At 52.2% G+C, this 23,281-nt stretch overlaps 1 protein-coding gene across 3 annotated transcripts in view; it reads left to right on the forward strand.

Annotated features, from left to right (window-relative positions):
* LOC140350954 (endothelial PAS domain-containing protein 1-like) overlaps nucleotides 1-23,281 on the forward strand; it is a 123,941-nt gene that overhangs the window by 86,776 nt on the left and 13,884 nt on the right. For all 3 annotated transcript variants that reach the window (XM_072436556.1, XM_072436558.1, XM_072436557.1), the window contains exons 8-11: nucleotides 2,278-2,425; nucleotides 3,616-3,833; nucleotides 8,060-8,250; nucleotides 10,220-10,327. In XM_072436556.1, the coding sequence (XP_072292657.1) occupies nucleotides 2,278-2,425; nucleotides 3,616-3,833; nucleotides 8,060-8,250; nucleotides 10,220-10,327 (665 nt within the window). The remainder of the gene's footprint in view (nucleotides 1-2,277; nucleotides 2,426-3,615; nucleotides 3,834-8,059; nucleotides 8,251-10,219; nucleotides 10,328-23,281) is intronic.

A 23,281-nucleotide genomic window follows, 5' to 3' on the forward strand; every position in this document is an offset into this window, starting at 1 on the left:
TGTCATGTATGTTAGAGCGCCCCCTGCTGCACCTGTCATGTATGTTAGAGCGCCCCCTGCTGCACCTGTCATGTGTGTTAGAGCGCCCCCTGCTGCACCTGTCATGTGTGTTAGAGCGCCCCCTGCTGCACCTGTCATGTATGTTAGAGCGCCCCCTGCTGCACCTGTCATGTATGTTAGAGCGCCCCCTGCTGCACCTGTCATGTGTGTTAGAGCGCCCCCTGCTGCACCTGTCATGTATGTTAGAGCGCCCCCTGCTGCACCTGTCATGTATGTTAGAGCGCCCCCTGCTGCACCTGTCATGTATGTTAGAGCGCCCCCTGCTGCACCTGTCATGTATGTTAGAGCGCCCCCTGCTGCACCTGTCATGTATGTTAGAGCGCCCCCTGCTGCACCTGTCATGTATGTTAGAGCGCCCCCTGCTGCACCTGTCATGTGTGTTAGAGCGCCCCCTGCTGCACCTGTCATGTATGTTAGAGCGCACCCTGCTGCACCTGTCATGTGTGTTAGAGCGCCCCCTGCTGCACCTGTCATGTATGTTAGAGCGCCCCCTGCTGCACCTGGCATGTATGTTAGAGCGCCCCCTGCTGCACCTGGCATGTATGTTAGAGCGCCCCCTGCTGCACCTGTCATGTATGTTAGAGCACCCCCTGCTGCACCTGTCATGTATGTTAGAGCGCCCCCTGTTGCACCTGTCATGTATGTTAGAGCGCCCCCTGTTGCACCTGTCATGTATGTTAGAGCGCCCCCTGCTGCACCTGTCATGTATGTTAGAGCGCCCCCTGCTGCACCTGTCATGTGTGTTAGAGCGCCCCCTGCTGCACCTGTCATGTGTGTTAGAGCGCCCCCTGCTGCACCTGTCATGTATGTTAGAGCGCCCCCTGCTGCACCTGTCATGTGTGTTAGAGCGCCCCCTGCTGCACCTGTCATGTATGTTAGAGCGCCCCCTGCTGCACCTGTCATGTATGTTAGAGCACCCCCTGCTGCACCTGTCATGTATGTTAGAGCGCCCCCTGCTGCACCTGTCATGTATGTTAGAGCGCCCCCTGCTGCACCTGTCATGTATGTTAGAGCACCCCCTGCTGCACCTGTCATGTATGTTAGAGCGCCCCCTGCTGCACCTGTCATGTATGTTAGAGCGCCCCCTGTTGCACCTGTCATGTATGTTAGAGCGCCCCCTGTTGCACCTGTCATGTATGTTAGAGCGCCCCCTGTTGCACCTGTCATGTATGTTAGAGCGCCCCCTGTTGCACCTGTCATGTATGTTAGAGCGCCCCCTGCTGCACCTGTCATGTATGTTAGAGCGCCCCCTGTTGCACCTGTCATGTATGTTAGAGCGCCCCCTGCTGCACCTGTGATGTATGTTAGAGCGCCCCCTGCTGCACCTGTCATGTATGTTAGAGCGCCCCCTGCTGCACCTGTCATGTATGTTAGAGCGCCCCCTGCTGCACCTGTCATGTATGTTAGAGCGCACCCTGCTGCACCTGTCATGTATGTTAGAGCGCCCCCTGCTGCACCTGTCATGTATGTTTGAGCGCCCCCTGCTGCACCTGTCATGTATGTTAGAGCGCCCCCTGCTGCACCTGTCATGTATGTTAGAGCAGTAATATGACGGAACAAATACTCTCTTACAAATACTCTATTACAAGTACTCTAGTACAAATACTTGTATCTGGATCGATGATAAATATCTGGATCGATGATAAACTCCTTCAACAAACACAAGAGTCACAAATCATCTTAGAGTTTAAAGATTGTTATTCTTCTTTAGAAATAACGTGTAGAAAACAGTTCATCCAGACCATATTCAGCTCTCAGGTTCAGCTCTGAGGTTCAGCTCTGAGGTTCAGCTCTGAGGTTCAGCTCTGAGGTTCAGCTCTGAGGTTCAGCTCTCAGGTTCAGCTCTGAGGTTCAGCTCTGAGGTTCAGCTCTGAGGTTCAGCTCTGAGGTTCAGCTCTCAGGTTCAGCTCTGAGGTTCAGCTCTGAGGTTCAGCTCTAAGGCTCCTGTGGAACAAACACAGAGACTTTCAAATAAAATAATTTCATTTCTTTAAATGATTTTAAAGCTCTGGTCCAGGACGACCCACAATGCACTTGTGCTATATCATTGTACCTCATATTGTTGTGTGAATGTGTTTCATGTGTTGGTTCATGTGTTGAATGTTTATTTGTGTTTTATTGTCTTGTGTTTGTGTTTTAACAGAAACTCATGAAAAAGAACTTGTCACTGGGTTTTCTCTGTGTAAATAATGAGTGACAGAAGCTGTTGTTTCTCAGTGTGTTCCAAGGGCCAGGCGGTGAGCGCGCAGTACCGCATGCTGGCCAAGAGGGGGGGCTACGTCTGGATGGAGACTCAGGGGACCGTCATCTACAACAGCCGTAACTCCCAGCCGCAGTGTGTCGTGTGTGTCCACTACGTGCTCAGGTGGGACAGCAGTATATTCATGTAGTCGATGTTACTCATTCCAGTGCAGATTTACTGTAAAAGCAGCTTCTGGGGTCAAAATAAGACTCCTGCGTGCTGTCTGCATCTATTTAAAGTGTTTGAATGTGTTTTAAGAGACTCCCCCGTGCACATGCCCCGTCTCATGCCACTCCCCCGTGCACATGCCACTCCCCCGTGCTCATGCCACTCCCCCGTGCACGTGCCACTCCCCCGTGCTCGTGCCACTCCCCCGTGCTCATGCCACTCCCCCGTGCACGTGCCACTCCCCCGTGCTCGTGCCACTCGCCCGTACACATGCCACTCCCCCGTGCTCATGCCACTCCCCCGTGCTCATGCCACTCCCCCGTGCTCATGCCACTCCCCCGTGCACGTGCCACTCCCCCGTGCTCATGCCACTCCCCCGTGCTCATGCCACTCCCCCGTGCTCATGCCACTCCCCCGTGCTCATGCCACTCCCCCGTGCACATGCCACTCCCCCGTGCACATGCCACTCCCCCGTGCTCATGCCACTCCCCCGTGCTCATGCCACTCCCCCGTGCACATGCCACTCCCCCGTGCACATGCCACTCCCCCGTGCACATGCCACTCCCCCGTGCTCATGCCACTCCCCCGTGCACATGCCACTCCCCCGTGTGGACTGATACAACACACACGTGCGTTTGTTTATTAGGACGGATCGCATCATCTCTCGTCTCCCGTAGATTTCCGTCTCTTCTGAGCTCGAACTGTCTTTCTCCGTCTTCATTTTGTCCCGTCACTGAGGGAACTATATTATGATAGATCAATGCGCTTAGACACAGGGAAACATGCTGCTCTCCTGGGGACGAGCCGACGAGGCTCTGCAGGTGAACGAGGCTCTGCAGGTGAACGAGGCTCTGCAGGTGAACGAGGCTCTGCAGGTGCGGTAGGTGCGTTTTATGATTGACACGTGGCAGGACTAATGGACAGTCCACGCCACGAGGAAATGAGACTCAGATTTGGGCCAAAAAAATCGTCCATTCAACCTTTAAGTGAACAGTATTCACTCTCATCAGTGCAGAATCAGGCAGAAGGCGGGACAAGGTGACGTTCTAGAATGTTTTCAGTGCGACAGGTGCGACAGGTGCGACAGGTTTGGTGCCGGTCCATGATCTGTGGTGGACAGTGGTCAGACCCTTTCTCTGCTGCAGTGATGTGGAGCAGCCGTCCATGATCTTCTCCCTGGAGCAGACCGAGGCTCTGTTCAAACCACACAACATGAGCAGCTTCTTCTCCTCTGGAGCCGCGGGGCCCACGGGGCCCGCCACAGACATGGGGGACACGCTCTTCACCAAACTCAAAGAAGAACCAGACGAGCTGGCTCAGCTGGCCCCCACGCCAGGAGACACCATCATCACCCTGGACTTCGGTCTGTGACACCTCAGCCTCACATGTTACTGCAGTACAGTACACACAGTACATACAGTACATACAGTACACACAGTACATACAGTACACACAGTACATACAGTACACACAGTACACACAGTACACACAGTACACACAGTACACACAGTACATACAGTACATACAGTACACACAGTACACACAGTACACACAGTACATACAGTACACACAGTACACACAGTACATACAGTACATACAGTACACACAGTACACACAGTACATACAGTACACACAGTACACACAGTATACACAGTACACAAAGTACATACAGTACATACAGTACACACAGTACACACAGTACACACAGTACATACAGTGCACACAGTACACACAGTACACACTGTACACATTGTACATACAGTACATACAGTACACACAGTACACACAGTACACACAGTACATACAGTACACACAGTACACACAGTACACACAGTACATACAGTACATACAGTACATACAGTACACACAGTACACACAGTACATACAGTACATACAGTACACACAGTACATACAGTACATACAGTACACACAGTACATACAGTACACACAGTACACACAGTACACACAGTACATACAGTACACACAGTACACACAGTACACACAGTACACACAGTACATACAGTACACACAGTACACACAGTACACAAAGTACATAAAGTACATAAAGTACATACAGTACATACAGTACACACAGTACACACAGTACACACAGTACACACAGTACACACTGTACACACTGTACATACAGTACACACAGTACATACAGTACACACAGTACATACAGTACACACAGTACACACAGTACCCACAGTACACACAGTACATACAGTACCCACAGTACACACAGTACACACAGTACATACAGTACACACAGGACCCACAGTACACACAGTACACACAGTACCCACAGTACTTACAGTACACACAGTACCCACAGTACACACAGTACACACAGTACACACAGTAGACACAGTACACACAGTACACACAGTAGACACAGTACACACAGTACACACAATACACACAGTACATACAGTACACACAGTACACACTGTACACACAGTAGACACAGTACATACAGTACACACAGTACACACAGTACATACAGTACACACAGTACATACAGTACACACAGTAGACACAGTACACACAATACACACAGTACACACAGTAGACACAGTACACACAGTACACACAGTAGACACAGTACACACAGTACACACAGTACACACAATACACACAGTACATACAGTACACACAGTACACACAGTACACACTGTACACACAGTACATACAGTACACACAGTACATACAGTACACACTGTACACACAGTACATACAGTACACACAGTACATACAGTACACACTGTACACACTGTACATACAGTACACACAGTACACACAGTACATACAGCACACACAGTACACACAGTACATACAGTACACACAGTACACACTGTACACACAGTACACACAGTACATACAGCACACACAGTACACACAGTACACACAGTACACACAGTACATACAGCACACACAGTACACACAGTACACACAGTACACACAGTACATACAGTACACACAGTACATACAGTACACACAGTACCCACAGTACACACAGTACACACAGTACATACAGTACATCCAGTACACACAGTAGACACAGTACACACAGTACACACAGTACACACAGTACATACAGTACATCCAGTACACACAGTAGACACAGTACACACAGTACACACAGTACACACAGTAGACACAGTACACACAGTACACACAGTACACACTGTACACACAGTACATACAGTACACACAGTACACACTGTACACACAGTACATACAGTACACACAGTACATACAGTACACACAGTACACACAGTACACACAGTACACAAAGTACATAAAGTACATAAAGTACATACAGTACATACAGTACACACAGTACACACAGTACACACAGTACACACAGTACATACAGTACACACAGTACACACAGTACACACAGCACACACTGTACACACTGTACATACAGTACACACAGTACACACAGTACATACAGTACATACAGTACACACAGTACATACAGTACACACAGTACACACAGTACCCACAGTACACACAGTACATACAGTACCCACAGTACACACAGTACACATAGTACATACAGTACACACAGTACCCACAGTACACACAGTACACACAGTACCCACAGTACATACAGTACACACAGTACCCACAGTACACACAGTACACACAGTACACACAGTAGACACAGTACACACAGTACACACAGTAGACACAGTACACACAGTACACACAATACACACAGTACATACAGTACACACAGTACACACAGTACATACAGTACACACAGTACATACAGTACACACAGTAGACACAGTACACACAATACACACAGTACACACAGTAGACACAGTACACACAATACACACAGTACACACAGTACACACAGTACATACAGTACACACAGTACATACAGTACACACAGTAGACACAGTACACACAATACACACAGTACACACAGTACACACAGTACACACAATACACACAGTACATACAGTACACACAGTACACACAGTACACACTGTACACACTGTACACACAGTACATACAGTACACACAGTACATACAGTACACACTGTACACACTGTACATACAGTACACACAGTACATACAGTACACACTGTACACACTGTACATACAGCACACACAGTACACACAGTACACACAGTACACACAGTACATACAGTACACACAGTACATACAGTACACACAGTACCCACAGTACCCACAGTACACACAGTACATACAGTACACACAGTACCCACAGTACACACAGTACATACAGTACATACAGTACACACAGTAGACACAGTACACACAGTACACACAGTACACACAGTACACACAGTACATCCAGTACACACAGTAGACACAGTACACACAGTACACACAGTACACACAGTAGACACAGTACACACAGTACACACAGTACACACTGTACACACAGTACATACAGTACACACAGTACACACTGTACACACAGTACATACAGTACACACAGTACACACTGTACACACAGTAGACACAGTACACACTGTACACACTGTACACACTGTACACACAGTACACACAGTACATACAGTACACACAGTACACACAGTACACACAGTACACACAGTACATACAGTACACACAGTACACACAGTACACACTGTACACACTGTACACACAGTACACACAGTACATACAGCACACACAGTACACACAGTACACACAGTACACACTGTACACACAGTAGACACAGTACACACAGTACACACAGTACACACTGTACACACAGTAGACACAGTACACACAGTACACACAGTACACACTGTACACACAGTACATACAGTACACACAGTACATACAGTACACACAGTACACACTGTACACACAGTAGACACAGTACACACTGTACACACAGTACACACAGTACATACAGTACACACTGTACACACTGTACACACAGTACACACAGTACATACAGTACACACAGTACACACAGTACACACAGTACACACTGTACACACAGTACATACAGTACACACTGTACACACTGTACACACAGTACACACAGTACACACTGTACACACTGTACACACTGTACACACAGTACACACAGTACATACAGTACACACTGTACACACTGTACACACAGTACACACAGTACACACAGTACATACAGTACACACAGTACACACAGTACACACTGTACACACTGTACACACAGTACACACAGTACACACAGTACATACAGTACACACAGTACACACAGTACACACAGTACACACTGTACACACAGTACATACAGTACACACTGTACACACTGTACACACAGTACACACAGTACACACTGTACACACTGTACACACAGTACACACAGTACATACAGTACACACTGTACACACTGTACACACTGTACACACAGTACACACAGTACACACAGTACATACAGTACACACAGTACACACAGTACACACAGTACATACAGTACACACAGTACACACAGTACACACAGTACACACTGTACACACAGTACACACAGCTCCAGTTCTCTCATATGACCCACACAGACTCTGGTTGAATGGACTAAGGCTCATGTAGGTTGTCTTTACTCAGATGCCCCGCAGCAGTCTGAGGGCCCTTCGCCCTTGAGCAGTGAGAAGCACAAGCATGGAGCGTCGCCCCAAACCCGTGCTCCCCCTGGGGCCCCGGCCCCGGCTCCAGCTCCAGCTCTAGCAGACATGATCATGCAGCAACCGCACCCGTCTTCAGGCAGCACCACCCCCAGCCTGAGCAGCTGCTCCACGGTGAGGCCCCCACACACACACAAGTGCACATAACGATGATCACTCCTCTTTATTATTAAAGTGCACAAAGGAGGAGGAGCTTCTGACCATCACATTCTTCTGACCATCCCATTCACACTCCAATCTGAATCATGTTTATAAAGTCCTCTCGCTCTGAGAGGGCTCCTGTGTGGCTCATCTGCATGCTACATATATATGTATGTATGTCTATATATATATATATATATAGACATACATACGTACTACATATATATATATATATATATATATATATATATATATATATATATATATATATATATATATATATATATATATATATATATATATATATATATATATACATATATACATATACACACACAGAATAAATGGAATACATAAGAAAGAATAAATGCTCTAACTGTGTTAGTTTTTTTTATAAATATCCAATATGCTAATGCTAGCTGGGAGCTACATGCTACTGGGAGGTTAGCATGGCCTGCAGTATATTAATGCTATGGAGGATTCCAGAGGGGCCAATCACAGCTGTGACATGGATCCACACGTTGGTCATGGCTCCTGCTGCGAGCGGCTCATGTGCGGATCATGTGCGACTCGTGTGTAGCTCGTGTGCAGCTCGTGTGCGGCTCGTGTGCGGCTCATGTGTGGATGGTAGAAGAATGTTGAGTCCTCATTATTGTCATGACGCTGAGAAGAGGCGAAGACTGAACTTACTATTCTTGACACAAGTTGAAAAGTGACATATGTGTTGTAACAAAGTCTGGATTACTCACTGGTGTTGAATCTGGCCCGTGGGGGTTTATTAGACAGGACAGCCTGGCATATGTGCTGCTGCCTTAAGCACTCCACCACCCAGGAGCGTCCCACATGGTGTTTGAGCTGCTGGGCGGGGCAGTGGTTTTCAAATGTCCATAAGTAAAGCTTTAATATCCTCCATTAATATTCAGACGCAGAGTCACAATAACTGAGGATATTAACATAGGATATTAACATAACTTGAACAAACTTCAGATGAAATTCAGCTTTCTCTGATGTTTTGATGTTTTAGACCGAGACAGAACTAAAACCAGACTTTGCTCAGTGTGCCCCGCCTCCACAGCCCCGCCTCCACAGCCCCGCCTCCATAGCCCTGCGGTTGGCACATTAATGTGCAGCATAAAGGGCAGACACAGACACACAGAGAACCGGACACCCTCTGACCCCTGACCACACCCTCCGGCCCCTGACCACACCCTCCGGCCCCTGACTGCGCCTAAATTCAGAACCTTTGACAAAGCGCAGCCCTGATTAGTCCCTCATGCACTGGGAACAGGTCTGACTTACTGTAGTGAACACAGCTCCTGCTCTGGTCAAACAGGGACTGGATGGCCCACCAAACATTCCCAACAAACCCCCACAATGCCCTTTCCCCCGCAGCGAGGTGACGTTCCATGTCCCCAGAGCCAGTTTCTGTGTCCGGAGATCTAGTTGCAGCCCAAATCTATCTGCACCGGCCCCTGACGGATCCACCCGCAGGTGGTAGAGTATGGCCTCACGTCACTCCTTCAGGCTGTGCCGAGCCGGGCCCTGTGGCCCCCATGGGGCGGACGCTCACCCAAGGCCTTGCTCCAGAGTGGGGCCCTGGTAATGCCAATCTGGGGACCTAGGACCTGTTTGCCTTGTGTGACCCAACAACAAAGCTATGTTCCTTCAGGTGCTCAATCCCCTCCACCACGTTAAGGGGGCGGTTCAATTAGGTTTGTCTGTCATAATGATATGGAATTATGTCTCGTGAAACCTGTTCAACATCTTAAAAAAGATGGGGAGAGGGACCACGCCCTGTAATATGACCCGTTTCCCACAGTATATGTGATTTGTCCTCAGTAAGAGACAGCTAAAGACGTCTCAGCTTGTTCTGGTGTTTTCAGACTGTATGTGGTGAATCTTACTTTGACCTTGTTGTGTTCCTCTCGTGTGTCCTGAGCAGCCCAGCAGTCCTGAGGATTACTACAGCTCAGTGGAGAACGAGCTGAAGGTGGAGCTGACGGAGAAACTGTTTGCCCTGCACACAGAGAGCGGCGAGGGCAAGAGCGAGGTACAGCAGCCGCCACCAGGGGCAGCGCTGGGTCACCACCACATGTCCTGACTTGGACATCCACACTGCAAAAAAGGAATATGCGACAGGAGGGTTTAGATTTATTGCCTGGAATATTTTTGAAACAAAATCATTCATCTTCCTTTACATTCAATATTGTTGCATAATAAAGATCAGGCATTTTAATTATAGATATCCCTTTTGTCCTGCGTTAAATCACTTGCTGCCTGTTGTTTTACATCAGGGGTGTCCAAACTTTTTTCACCAAGGGCCGCAGTTTGAAACTTAAACGGGGCCGAGGGCCACAAACAACTTGACGATGTCGAATTTGTTGAATGAAAAAGTGAATCATTCGAAATTAGGCATTTGACGTAATTGCGATGAGCCTCCACCTTTAATTAGACCTAGAACATTAATGTTAGGTTGGTATAACATCAATATGCCTGAATTTCCCAATTTCACAGTAAAAAGAACTACTTTTTGTTGTTTGGGCCGACATAGCAGGAAGCTGGAGGGCCATAAAAAATTGGTCTGAGGGCCGCTTTTGGCCCCCGGGCCCTAGTTTGGACATGCCTGTTTTACATGAACAGTCATCCCTGAGCATGAGCAGGGTGCATTGTGGGGGAAACACAAAGTTACTGCTACAATTGTAAACATTCAATATTTTAGTCAAATGCTTCCCAGAATCTTAACCACATCGCTATTATTGCACAGAAGATAAGATAAGATATTCCTTTATTGTCCACACATGGGGAAATTTCAAAGTTGCAACGCAGTAGATCCAGAGGAAAAGGACAGATAACTTATAGGAAGTTTAAAAAACACTCTTAATAGAAGAACTCTTATAAACAAAAACTCCCACAGACAAAACCTCTCATTTCCCTAAAGGGATGGAGGGGAAATGAGGACGTCCTCCGGGACAACGGGACAATCTCCGGGTAAGACGATGGTTTCCCCCTCAGTTTCATGAGTTCCTCCCCCCAGCCCCACCGCGCCCGGGGGGGCTGGGGGGGCTAGCTCGGAGCTAGCGCACATCACGACGACACGACGAAAAACACTCAACAATAACAATGAACAATAATCCAGCCGCCTTAACCATGTGCAATGACCGTCACTCACAAGCAATTAAGGCCATATTCATGTGCAAACAACTGATGTAAATAAGAGTGTTTACTTATCATTAGTATTAGTGTTATTTAGTCTTGTGCTAGCTATTTACTTTACTTTATTTTATTATTATTTACTTTATTTTTATCTTTATCTTTTATTTTATTTATTTATTTTCCTCCATTCCCTATTAAGATATGACAGGAGTTTTGTTAATAAGAGTTTTTTGTTTTGTTTATAAGAGTTCTTCTAATAAGAGTGTTTTCTAAACTTCCTATAAGTGATCTGTCCTTTTCCTCTGTATCTACTGCGTTGCAACAATGAAATTTCCCCATGTGTGGACAATAAATGAATACATTATCGTATCTTAAATGTTAAAGCTTAAAGGTCCCATAACATGCAAAATCGACTTTTCAGAGCTTTTAACCTTCTTACATTGAGAGTGTTTTTTTTATTGATTCCCGCAGTTTTTAGCTATATTACAGACTATCTCCTTTCCTCCAATCTCCAAACTGACGGGCGGTGACTGCAAGACCTCGTCATAATCACAGGCACGCGTCACCATCCGAGAGGATGTGGCAGCAGGAGACAGACTGTTGGAGAGGATGTGGCAGCAGGAGGCAGACTGTTGGAGAGGATGTGGCAGCGGGAGACAGACTGTTGGAGAGGATGTGGCAGCAGGAGACAGACTGTTGGAGAGGATGTGGCAGCAGGAGACAGACTGTTGGAGAGGATGTGGCAGCAGGAGGCAGACTGTTGGAGAGGATGTGGCAGCAGGAGGCAGACTGTTGGAGAGGATGTGGCAGCAGGAGACTGTTGGGGAGGATGTGGCAGCAGGAGGCAGACTGTTGGAGAGGATGTGGCAGCAGGAGACAGACTGTTGGAGAGGATGTGGCAGCAGGAGGCAGACTGTTGGAGAGGATGTGGCAGCAGGAGGCAGACTGTTGGAGAGGATGTGGCAGCAGGAGACGGACTGTTGGAGAGGATGTGGCAGCAGGAGACAGACTGTTGGAGAGGATGTGGCAGCAGGAGGCAGACTGTTGGAGAGGATGTGGCAGCAGGAGACAGACTGTTGGAGAGGATGTGGCAGCAGGAGACAGACTGTTGGAGAGGATGTGGCAGCAGGAGACAGACTGTTGGAGAGGATGTGGCAGCAGGAGACAGACTGTTGGAGAGGATGTGGCAGCAGGAGACAGACTGTTGGAGAGGATGTGGCAGCAGGAGACAGACTGTTGGAGAGGATGTGGCAGCAGGAGACAGACTGTTGGAGAGGATGTGGCAGCAGGAGACAGACTGTTGGAGAGGATGTGGCAGCAGGAGACAGACTGTTGGAGAGGATGTGGCAGCAGGAGACAGACTGTTGGAGAGGATGTGGCAGCGGGAGGCAGACTGTTGGAGAGGATGTGGCAGCGGGAGGCAGACTGTTGGAGAGGATGTGGCAGCAGGAGACAGACTGTTGGAGAGGATGTGGCAGCAGGAGGCAGACTGTTGGAGAGGATGTGGCAGCAGGAGGCAGACTGTTGGAGAGGATGTGGCAGCAGGAGGCAGACTGTTGGAGAGGATGTGGCAGCAGGAGACAGACTGTTGGAGAGGATGTGGCAGCAGGAGACAGACTGTTGGAGAGGATGTGGCAGCAGGAGACAGACTGTTGGAGAGGATGTGGCAGCAGGAGGCAGACTGTTGGAGAGGATGTGGCAGCAGGAGACAGACTGTTGGAGAGGATGTGGCAGCAGGAGACAGACTGTTGGAGAGGATGTGGCAGCAGGAGGCAGACTGTTGGAGAGGATGTGGCAGCAGGAGACAGACTGTTGGAGAGGATGTGGCAGCAGGAGACAGACTGTTGGAGAGGATGTGGCAGCAGGAGGCAGACTGTTGGAGAGGATGTGGCAGCAGGAGACAGACTGTTGGAGAGGATGTGGCAGCAGGAGGCAGACTGTTGGAGAGGATGTGGCAGCAGGAGGCAGACTGTTGGAGAGGATGTGGCAGCAGGAGACAGACTGTTGGAGAGGATGTGGCAGCAGGAGGCAGACTGTTGGAGAGGATGTGGCAGCAGGAGACAGACTGTTGGAGAGGATGTGGCAGCAGGAGACAGACTGTTGGAGAGGATGTGGCAGCAGGAGACAGACTGTTGGAGAGGATGTGGCAGCAGGAGACAGACTGTTGGAGAGGATGTGGCAGCAGGAGACAGACTGTTGGAGAGGATGTGGCAGCAGGAGACAGACTGTTGGAGAGGATGTGGCAGCAGGAGACAGACTGTTGGAGAGGATGTGGCAGCAGGAGGCAGACTGTTGGAGAGGATGTGGCAGCAGGAGACAGACTGTTGGAGAGGATGTGGCAGCAGGAGACAGACTGTTGGAGAGGATGTGGCAGCAGGAGACAGACTGTTGGAGAGGATGTGGCAGCAGGAGGCAGACTGTTGGAGAGGATGTGGCAGCAGGAGACAGACTGTTGGAGAGGATGTGGCAGCAGGAGACAGACTGTTGGAGAGGATGTGGCAGCAGGAGACAGACTGTTGGAGAGGATGTGGCAGCAGGAGGCAGACTGTTGGAGAGGATGTGGCAGCAGGAGACAGACTGTTGGAGAGGATGTGGCAGCAGGAGACAGACTGTTGGAGAGGATGTGGCAGCAGGAGACAGACTGTTGGAGAGGATGTGGCAGCAGGAGACAGACTGTTGGAGAGGATGTGGCAGCAGGAGGCAGACTGTTGGAGAGGATGTGGCAGCAGGAGACAGACTGTTGGAGAGGATGTGGCAGCAGGAGGCAGACTGTTGGAGAGGATGTGGCAGCAGGAGACAGACTGTTGGAGAGGATGTGGCAGCAGGAGACAGACTGTTGGAGAGGATGTGGCAGCAGGAGGCAGACTGTTGGAGAGGATGTGGCAGCAGGAGACAGACTGTTGGAGAGGATGTGGCAGCAGGAGACAGACTGTTGGAGAGGATGTGGCAGCAGGAGGCAGACTGTTGGAGAGGATGTGGCAGCAGGAGACAGACTGTTGGAGAGGATGTGGCAGCAGGAGGCAGACTGTTGGAGAGGATGTGGCAGCAGGAGACAGACTGTTGGAGAGGATGTGGCAGCAGGAGACAGACTGTTGGAGAGGATGTGGCAGCAGGAGGCAGACTGTTGGAGAGGATGTGGCAGCAGGAGACAGACTGTTGGAGAGGATGTGGCAGCAGGAGGCAGACTGTTGGAGAGGATGTGGCAGCAGGAGGCAGACTGTTGGAGAGGATGTGGCAGCAGGAGACAGACTGTTGGAGAGGATGTGGCAGCAGGAGGCAGACTGTTGGAGAGGATGTGGCAGCAGGAGACAGACTGTTGGAGAGGATGTGGCAGCAGGAGACAGACTGTTGGAGAGGATGTGGCAGCAGGAGACAGACTGTTGGAGAGGATGTGGCAGCAGGAGACAGACTGTTGGAGAGGATGTGGCAGCAGGAGACAGACTGTTGGAGAGGATGTGGCAGCAGGAGACAGACTGTTGGAGAGGATGTGGCAGCAGGAGGCAGACTGTTGGAGAGGATGTGGCAGCAGGAGACAGACTGTTGGAGAGGATGTGGCAGCAGGAGGCAGACTGTTGGAGAGGATGTGGCAGCAGGAGACAGACTGTTGGAGAGGATGTGGCAGCAGGAGACAGACTGTTGGAGAGGATGTGGCAGCAGGAGGCAGACTGTTGGAGAGGATGTGGCAGCAGGAGACAGACTGTTGGAGAGGATGTGGCAGCAGGAGACAGACTGTTGGAGAGGATGTGGCAGCAGGAGGCAGACTGTTGGAGAGGATGTGGCAGCAGGAGACAGACTGTTGGAGAGGATGTGGCAGCAGGAGGCAGACTGTTGGAGAGGATGTGGCAGCAGGAGGCAGACTGTTGGAGAGGATGTGGCAGCGGGAGACAGACTGTTGGAGAGGATGTGGCAGCGGGAGACAGACTGTTGGAGAGGATGTGGCAGCGGGAGGCAGACTGTTGGAGAGGATGTGGCAGCGGGAGGCAGACTGTTGGAGAGGATGTGGCAGCAGGAGACAGACTGTTGGAGAGGATGTGGCAGCAGGAGACAGACTGTTGGAGAGGATGTGGCAGCAGGAGGCAGACTGTTGGAGAGGATGTGGCAGCAGGAGACAGACTGTTGGAGAGGATGTGGCAGCAGGAGACAGACTGTTGGAGAGGATGTGGCAGCAGGAGACAGACTGTTGGAGCGGATGTGGCAGCAGGAGGCAGACTGTTGGAGAGGATGTGGCAGCAGGAGACAGACTGTTGGAGAGGATGTGGCAGCAGGAGGCAGACTGTTGGAGAGGATGTGGCAGCAGGAGGCAGACTGTTGGAGAGGATGTGGCAGCAGGAGACAGACTGTTGGAGAGGATGTGGCAGCAGGAGACAGACTGTTGGAGAGGATGTGGCAGCGGGAGGCAGACTGTTGGAGAGGATGTGGCAGCAGGAGACAGACTGTTGGAGAGGATGTGGCAGCAGGAGGCAGACTGTTGGAGAGGATGTGGCAGCGGGAGACAGACTGTTGGAGAGGATGTGGCAGCAGGAGGCAGACTGTTGGAGAGGATGTGGCAGCAGGAGACAGACTGTTGGAGAGGATGTGGCAGCAGGAGACAGACTGTTGGAGAGGATGTGGCAGCAGGAGGCAGACTGTTGGAGAGGATGTGGCAGCAGGAGGCAGACTGTTGGAGAGGATGTGGCAGCAGGAGACAGACTGTTGGAGAGGATGTGGCAGCAGGAGACAGACTGTTGGAGAGGATGTGGCAGCAGGAGGCAGACTGTTGGAGAGGATGTGGCAGCAGGAGACAGACTGTTGGAGAGGATGTGGCAGCAGGAGGCAGACTGTTGGAGAGGATGTGGCAGCAGGAGACAGACTGTTGGAGAGGATGTGGCAGCAGGAGACAGACTGTTGGAGAGGATGTGGCAGCAGGAGACAGACTGTTGGAGAGGATGTGGCAGCAGGAGGCAGACTGTTGGAGAGGATGTGGCAGCAGGAGACAGACTGTTGGAGAGGATGTGGCAGCAGAAGACAGACTGTTGGAGAGGATGTGGCAGCGGGAGACAGACTGTTGGAGAGGATGTGGCAGCAGGAGACAGACTGTTGGAGAGGATGTGGCAGCGGGAGGCAGACTGTTGGAGAGGATGTGGCAACGGGAGGCAGACTGTTGGAGAGGATGTGGCAGCAGGAGACAGACTGTTGGAGAGGATGTGGCAGCGGGAGACAGACTGTTGGAGAGGATGTGGCAGCAGGAGGCAGACTGTTGGAGAGGATGTGGCAGCGGGAGACAGACTGTTGGAGAGGATGTGGCAGCAGGAGACAGACTGTTGGAGAGGATGTGGCAGCAGGAGACAGACTGTTGGAGAGGATGTGGCAGCAGGAGACAGACTGTTGGAGAGGATGTGGCAGCAGGAGGCAGACTGTTGGAGAGGATGTGGCAGCAGGAGGCAGACTGTTGGAGAGGATGTGGCAGCAGGAGACAGACTGTTGGAGAGGATGTGGCAGCAGGAGACAGACTGTTGGAGAGGATGTGGCAGCAGGAGGCAGACTGTTGGAGAGGATGTGGCAGCAGGAGACAGACTGTTGGAGAGGATGTGGCAGCAGGAGGCAGACTGTTGGAGAGGATGTGGCAGCAGGAGGCAGACTGTTGGAGAGGATGTGGCAGCAGGAGACAGACTGTTGGAGAGGATGTGGCAGCAGGAGACAGACTGTTGGAGAGGATGTGGCAGCAGGAGGCAGACTGTTGGAGAGGATGTGGCAGCAGGAGACAGACTGTTGGAGAGGATGTGGCAGCAGGAGACAGACTGTTGGAGAGGATGTGGCAGCAGGAGACAGACTGTTGGAGAGGATGTGGCAGCAGGAGACAGACTGTTGGAGAGGATGTGGCAGCAGGAGACAGACTGTTGGAGAGGATGTGGCAGCAGGAGACAGACTGTTGGAGAGGATGTGGCAGCAGGAGACAGACTGTTGGAGAGGATGTGGCAGCAGGAGACAGACTGTTGGAGAGGATGTGGCAGCAGGAGACAGACTGTTGGAGAGGATGTGGCAGCAGGAGACAGACTGTTGGAGAGGATGTGGCAGCGGGAGGCAGACTGTTGGAGAGGATGTGGCAGCGGGAGGCAGACTGTTGGAGAGGATGTGGCAGCAGGAGACAGACTGTTGGAGAGGATGTGGCAGCAGGAGGCAGACTGTTGGAGAGGATGTGGCAGCAGGAGGCAGACTGTTGGAGAGGATGTGGCAGCAGGAGGCAGACTGTTGGAGAGGATGTGGCAGCAGGAGACAGACTGTTGGAGAGGATGTGGCAGCAGGAGACAGACTGTTGGAGAGGATGTGGCAGCAGGAGACAGACTGTTGGAGAGGATGTGGCAGCAGGAGGCAGACTGTTGGAGAGGATGTGGCAGCAGGAGACAGACTGTTGGAGAGGATGTGGCAGCAGGAGACAGACTGTTGGAGAGGATGTGGCAGCAGGAGGCAGACTGTTGGAGAGGATGTGGCAGCAGGAGACAGACTGTTGGAGAGGATGTGGCAGCAGGAGACAGACTGTTGGAGAGGATGTGGCAGCAGGAGGCAGACTGTTGGAGAGGATGTGGCAGCAGGAGACAGACTGTTGGAGAGGATGTGGCAGCAGGAGGCAGACTGTTGGAGAGGATGTGGCAGCAGGAGGCAGACTGTTGGAGAGGATGTGGCAGCAGGAGACAGACTGTTGGAGAGGATGTGGCAGCAGGAGGCAGACTGTTGGAGAGGATGTGGCAGCAGGAGACAGACTGTTGGAGAGGATGTGGCAGCAGGAGACAGACTGTTGGAGAGGATGTGGCAGCAGGAGACAGACTGTTGGAGAGGATGTGGCAGCAGGAGACAGACTGTTGGAGAGGATGTGGCAGCGGGAGACAGACTGTTGGAGAGGATGTGGCAGCAGGAGGCAGACTGTTGGAGAGGATGTGGCAGCAGGAGGCAGACTGTTGGAGAGGATGTGGCAGCAGGAGACAGACTGTTGGAGAGGATGTGGCAGCAGGAAACAGACTGTTGGAGAGGATGTGGCAGCAGGAGACAGACTGTTGGAGAGGATGTGGCAGCAGGAGACAGACTGTTGGAGAGGATGTGGCAGCAGGAGGCAGACTGTTGGAGAGGATGTGGCAGCAGGAGACAGACTGTTGGAGAGGATGTGGCAGCAGGAGACAGACTGTTGGAGAGGATGTGGCAGCAGGAGACAGACTGTTGGAGAGGATGTGGCAGCAGGAGGCAGACTGTTGGAGAGGATGTGGCAGCAGGAGACAGACTGTTGGAGAGGATGTGGCAGCAGGAGACAGACTGTTGGAGAGGATGTGGCAGCAGGAGGCAGACTGTTGGAGAGGATGTGGCAGCAGGAGACAGACTGTTGGAGAGGATGTGGCAGCAGGAGACAGACTGTTGGAGAGGATGTGGCAGCAGGAGACAGACTGTTGGAGCGGATGTGGCAGCAGGAGGCAGACTGTTGGAGAGGATGTGGCAGCAGGAGACAGACTGTTGGAGAGGATGTGGCAGCAGGAGGCAGACTGTTGGAGAGGATGTGGCAGCAGGAGGCAGACTGTTGGAGAGGATGTGGCAGCAGGAGACAGACTGTTGGAGAGGATGTGGCAGCAGGAGACAGACTGTTGGAGAGGATGTGGCAGCGGGAGGCAGACTGTTGGAGAGGATGTGGCAGCAGGAGACAGACTGTTGGAGAGGATGTGGCAGCAGGAGGCAGACTGTTGGAGAGGATGTGGCAGCGGGAGACAGACTGTTGGAGAGGATGTGGCAGCAGGAGGCAGACTGTTGGAGAGGATGTGGCAGCAGGAGACAGACTGTTGGAGAGGATGTGGCAGCAGGAGACAGACTGTTGGAGAGGATGTGGCAGCAGGAGGCAGACTGTTGGAGAGGATGTGGCAGCAGGAGGCAGACTGTTGGAGAGGATGTGGCAGCAGGAGACAGACTGTTGGAGAGGATGTGGCAGCAGGAGACAGACTGTTGGAGAGGATGTGGCAGCAGGAGGCAGACTGTTGGAGAGGATGTGGCAGCAGGAGACAGACTGTTGGAGAGGATGTGGCAGCAGGAGGCAGACTGTTGGAGAGGATGTGGCAGCAGGAGACAGACTGTTGGAGAGGATGTGGCAGCAGGAGACAGACTGTTGGAGAGGATGTGGCAGCAGGAGACAGACTGTTGGAGAGGATGTGGCAGCAGGAGACAGACTGTTGGAGAGGATGTGGCAGCAGGAGGCAGACTGTTGGAGAGGATGTGGCAGCAGGAGACAGACTGTTGGAGAGGATGTGGCAGCAGGAGGCAGACTGTTGGAGAGGATGTGGCAGCAGGAGACAGACTGTTGGAGATGATGTGGCAGCAGGAGACAGACTGTTGGAGAGGATGTGGCAGCGGGAGGCAGACTGTTGGAGAGGATGTGGCAGCGGGAGGCAGACTGTTGGAGAGGATGTGGCAGCAGGAGACAGACTGTTGGAGAGGATGTGGCAGCAGGAGACAGACTGTTGGAGAGGATGTGGCAGCAGGAGGCAGACTGTTGGAGAGGATGTGGCAGCAGGAGACAGACTGTTGGAGAGGATGTGGCAGCAGGAGACAGACTGTTGGAGAGGATGTGGCAGCAGGAGACAGACTGTTGGAGAGGATGTGGCAGCAGGAGACAGACTGTTGGAGAGGATGTGGCAGCAGGAGACAGACTGTTGGAGAGGATGTGGCAGCAGGAGACAGACTGTTGGAGAGGATGTGGCAGCGGGAGGCAGACTGTTGGAGAGGATGTGGCAGCGGGAGGCAGACTGTTGGAGAGGATGTGGCAGCAGGAGACAGACTGTTGGAGAGGATGTGGCAGCAGGAGGCAGACTGTTGGAGAGGATGTGGCAGCAGGAGACAGACTGTTGGAGAGGATGTGGCAGCAGGAGGCAGACTGTTGGAGAGGATGTGGCAGCAGGAGACAGACTGTTGGAGAGGATGTGGCAGCAGGAGACAGACTGTTGGAGAGGATGTGGCAGCAGGAGACAGACTGTTGGAGAGGATGTGGCAGCGGGAGGCAGACTGTTGGAGAGGATGTGGCAGCGGGAGGCAGACTGTTGGAGAGGATGTGGCAGCAGGAGACAGACTGTTGGAGAGGATGTGGCAGCAGGAGGCAGACTGTTGGAGAGGATGTGGCAGCAGGAGACAGACTGTTGGAGAGGATGTGGCAGCAGGAGGCAGACTGTTGGAGAGGATGTGGCAGCAGGAGACAGACTGTTGGAGAGGATGTGGCAGCAGGAGACAGACTGTTGGAGAGGATGTGGCAGCAGGAGACAGACTGTTGGAGAGGATGTGGCAGCAGGAGACAGACTGTTGGAGAGGATGTGGCAGCGGGAGGCAGACTGTTGGAGAGGATGTGGCAGCGGGAGGCAGACTGTTGGAGAGGATGTGGCAGCGGGAGGCAGACTGTTGGAGAGGATGTGGCAGCAGGAGACAGACTGTTGGAGAGGATGTGGCAGCAGGAGGCAGACTGTTGGAGAGGATGTGGCAGCAGGAGACAGACTGTTGGAGAGGATGTGGCAGCGGGAGACAGACTGTTGGAGAGGATGTGGCAGCGGGAGGCAGACTGTTGGAGAGGATGTGGCAGCGGGAGGCAGACTGTTGGAGAGGATGTGGCAGCAGGAGACAGACTGTTGGAGAGGATGTGGCAGCAGGAGGCAGACTGTTGGAGAGGATGTGGCAGCAGGAGACAGACTGTTGGAGAGGATGTGGCAGCAGGAGACAGACTGTTGGAGAGGATGTGGCAGCGGGAGGCAGACTGTTGGAGAGGATGTGGCAGCGGGAGACAGACTGTTGGAGAGGATGTGGCAGCAGGAGACAGACTGTTGGAGAGGATGTGGCAGCGGGAGACAGACTGTTGGAGAGGATGTGGCAGCGGGAGACAGACTGTTGGAGAGGATGTGGCAGCGGGAGGCAGACTGTTGGAGAGGATGTGGCAGCGGGAGGCAGACTGTTGGAGAGGATGTGGCAGCAGGAGACAGACTGTTGGAGAGGATATGGCAGCAGGAGACAGACTGTTGGAGAGGATGTGGCAGCAGGAGACAGACTGTTGGAGAGGATGTGGCAGCAGGAGACAGACTGTTGGAGAGGATGTGGCAGCAGGAGACAGACTGTTGGAGAGGATGTGGCAGCAGGAGACAGACTGTTGGAGAGGATGTGGCAGCAGGAGACAGACTGTTGGAGAGGATATGGCAGCAGGAGACAGACTGTTGGAGAGGATGTGGCAGCAGGAGACAGACTGTTGGAGAGGATGTGGCAGCAGGAGACAGACTGTTGGAGAGGATGTGGCAGCAGGAGACAGACTGTTGGAGAGGATGTGGCAGCAGGAGACAGACTGTTGGAGAGGATGTGGCAGCAGGAGACAGACTGTTGGAGAGGATGTGGCAGCAGGAGACAGACTGTTGGAGAGGATGTGGCAGCAGGAGACAGACTGTTGGAGAGGATGTGGCAGCGGGAGGCAGACTGTTGGAGAGGATGTGGCAGCGGGAGACAGACTGTTGGAGAGGATGTGGCAGCGGGAGACAGACTGTTGGAGAGGATGTGGCAGCGGGAGACAGACTGTTGGAGAGGATGTGGCAGCAGGAGACAGACTGTTGGAGAGGATGTGGCAGCGGGAGGCAGACTGTTGGAGAGGATGTGGCAGCGGGAGGCAGACTGTTGGAGAGGATGTGGCAGCAGGAGACAGACTGTTGGAGAGGATGTGGCAGCAGGAGACAGACTGTTGGAGAGGATGTGGCAGCGGGAGGCAGACTGTTGGAGAGGATGTGGCAGCAGGAGACAGACTGTTGGAGAGGATGTGGCAGCAGGAGACAGACTGTTGGAGAGGATGTGGCAGCGGGAGGCAGACTGTTGGAGAGGATGTCGCAGCAGGAGACAGACTGTTGGAGAGGATGTGACAGCAGGAGACAGACTGTTGGAGAGGATGTGGCAGCAGGAGGCAGACTGTTGGAGTGGATGTGGCAGCGGGAGGCAGACTGTTGGAGAGGATGTGGCAGCAGGAGACAGACTGTTGGAGATGATGTGACAGCAGGAGACAGACTTTTGGAGAGGATGTGGCGGCAGGAGGCAGACTGTTGGAGAGGATGTGGCAGCGGGAGGCAGACTGTAAGAGAGGATGTGGCAGCGGGAGGCAGACTGTTGGAGAGGATGTGGCAGCAGGAGGCAGACTGTTGGAGAGGATGTGTCAGCAGGAGACAGACTGTTGGAGAAGATGTGGCAGCAGGAGGCAGACTGTTGGAGAGGATTTGGCAGCTGGAGGCAGACTGTTGGAGAGGATGTGGCAGCAGGAGGCAGACTGTTGGAGAGGATGTGGCAGCAGGAGACAGACTGTTGGAGAGGATGTGACAGCAGGAGGCAGACTGTTGGAGAGGATGTGGCAGCAGGAGACAGACTGTTGGAGAGGATGTGGCAGCAGGAGGCAGACTGTTGGAGAGGATGTGGCAGCAGGAGACAGACTGTTGGAGAGGATGTGGCAGCAGGAGGCAGACTGTTGGAGAGGATGTGGCAGCAGGAGACAGACTGTTGGAGAGGATGTGGCAGCAGGAGACAGACTGTTGGAGAGGATGTGGCAGCAGGAGACAGACTGTTGGCGAGGATGTGGCAGCAGGAGGCAGACTGTTGGAGAGGATGTGGCAGCAGGAGACAGACTGTTGGAGAGGATGTGGCAGCAGGAGGCAGACTGTTGGAGAAGATGTGACAGCAGGAAGCAGACTGTTGGAGAGGATGTGGCAGCAGGAGGCAGACTGCTGGAGAGGATGTGACAGCAGGAAGCAGACTGTTGGAGAGGATGTGACAGCAAGAAGCAGACTGTTGGAGAGGATGTGGCAGCAGGAGGCAGACTGTTGGAGAGGATGTGACAGCAAGA

Source organism: Eucyclogobius newberryi, unplaced genomic scaffold (assembly GCF_026437365.1).
Source record: "Eucyclogobius newberryi isolate DKJ021-1_F unplaced genomic scaffold, fEucNew1.0.hap1 SCAF_8, whole genome shotgun sequence".
Taxonomy (NCBI): domain Eukaryota; kingdom Metazoa; phylum Chordata; class Actinopteri; order Gobiiformes; family Gobiidae; genus Eucyclogobius; species Eucyclogobius newberryi.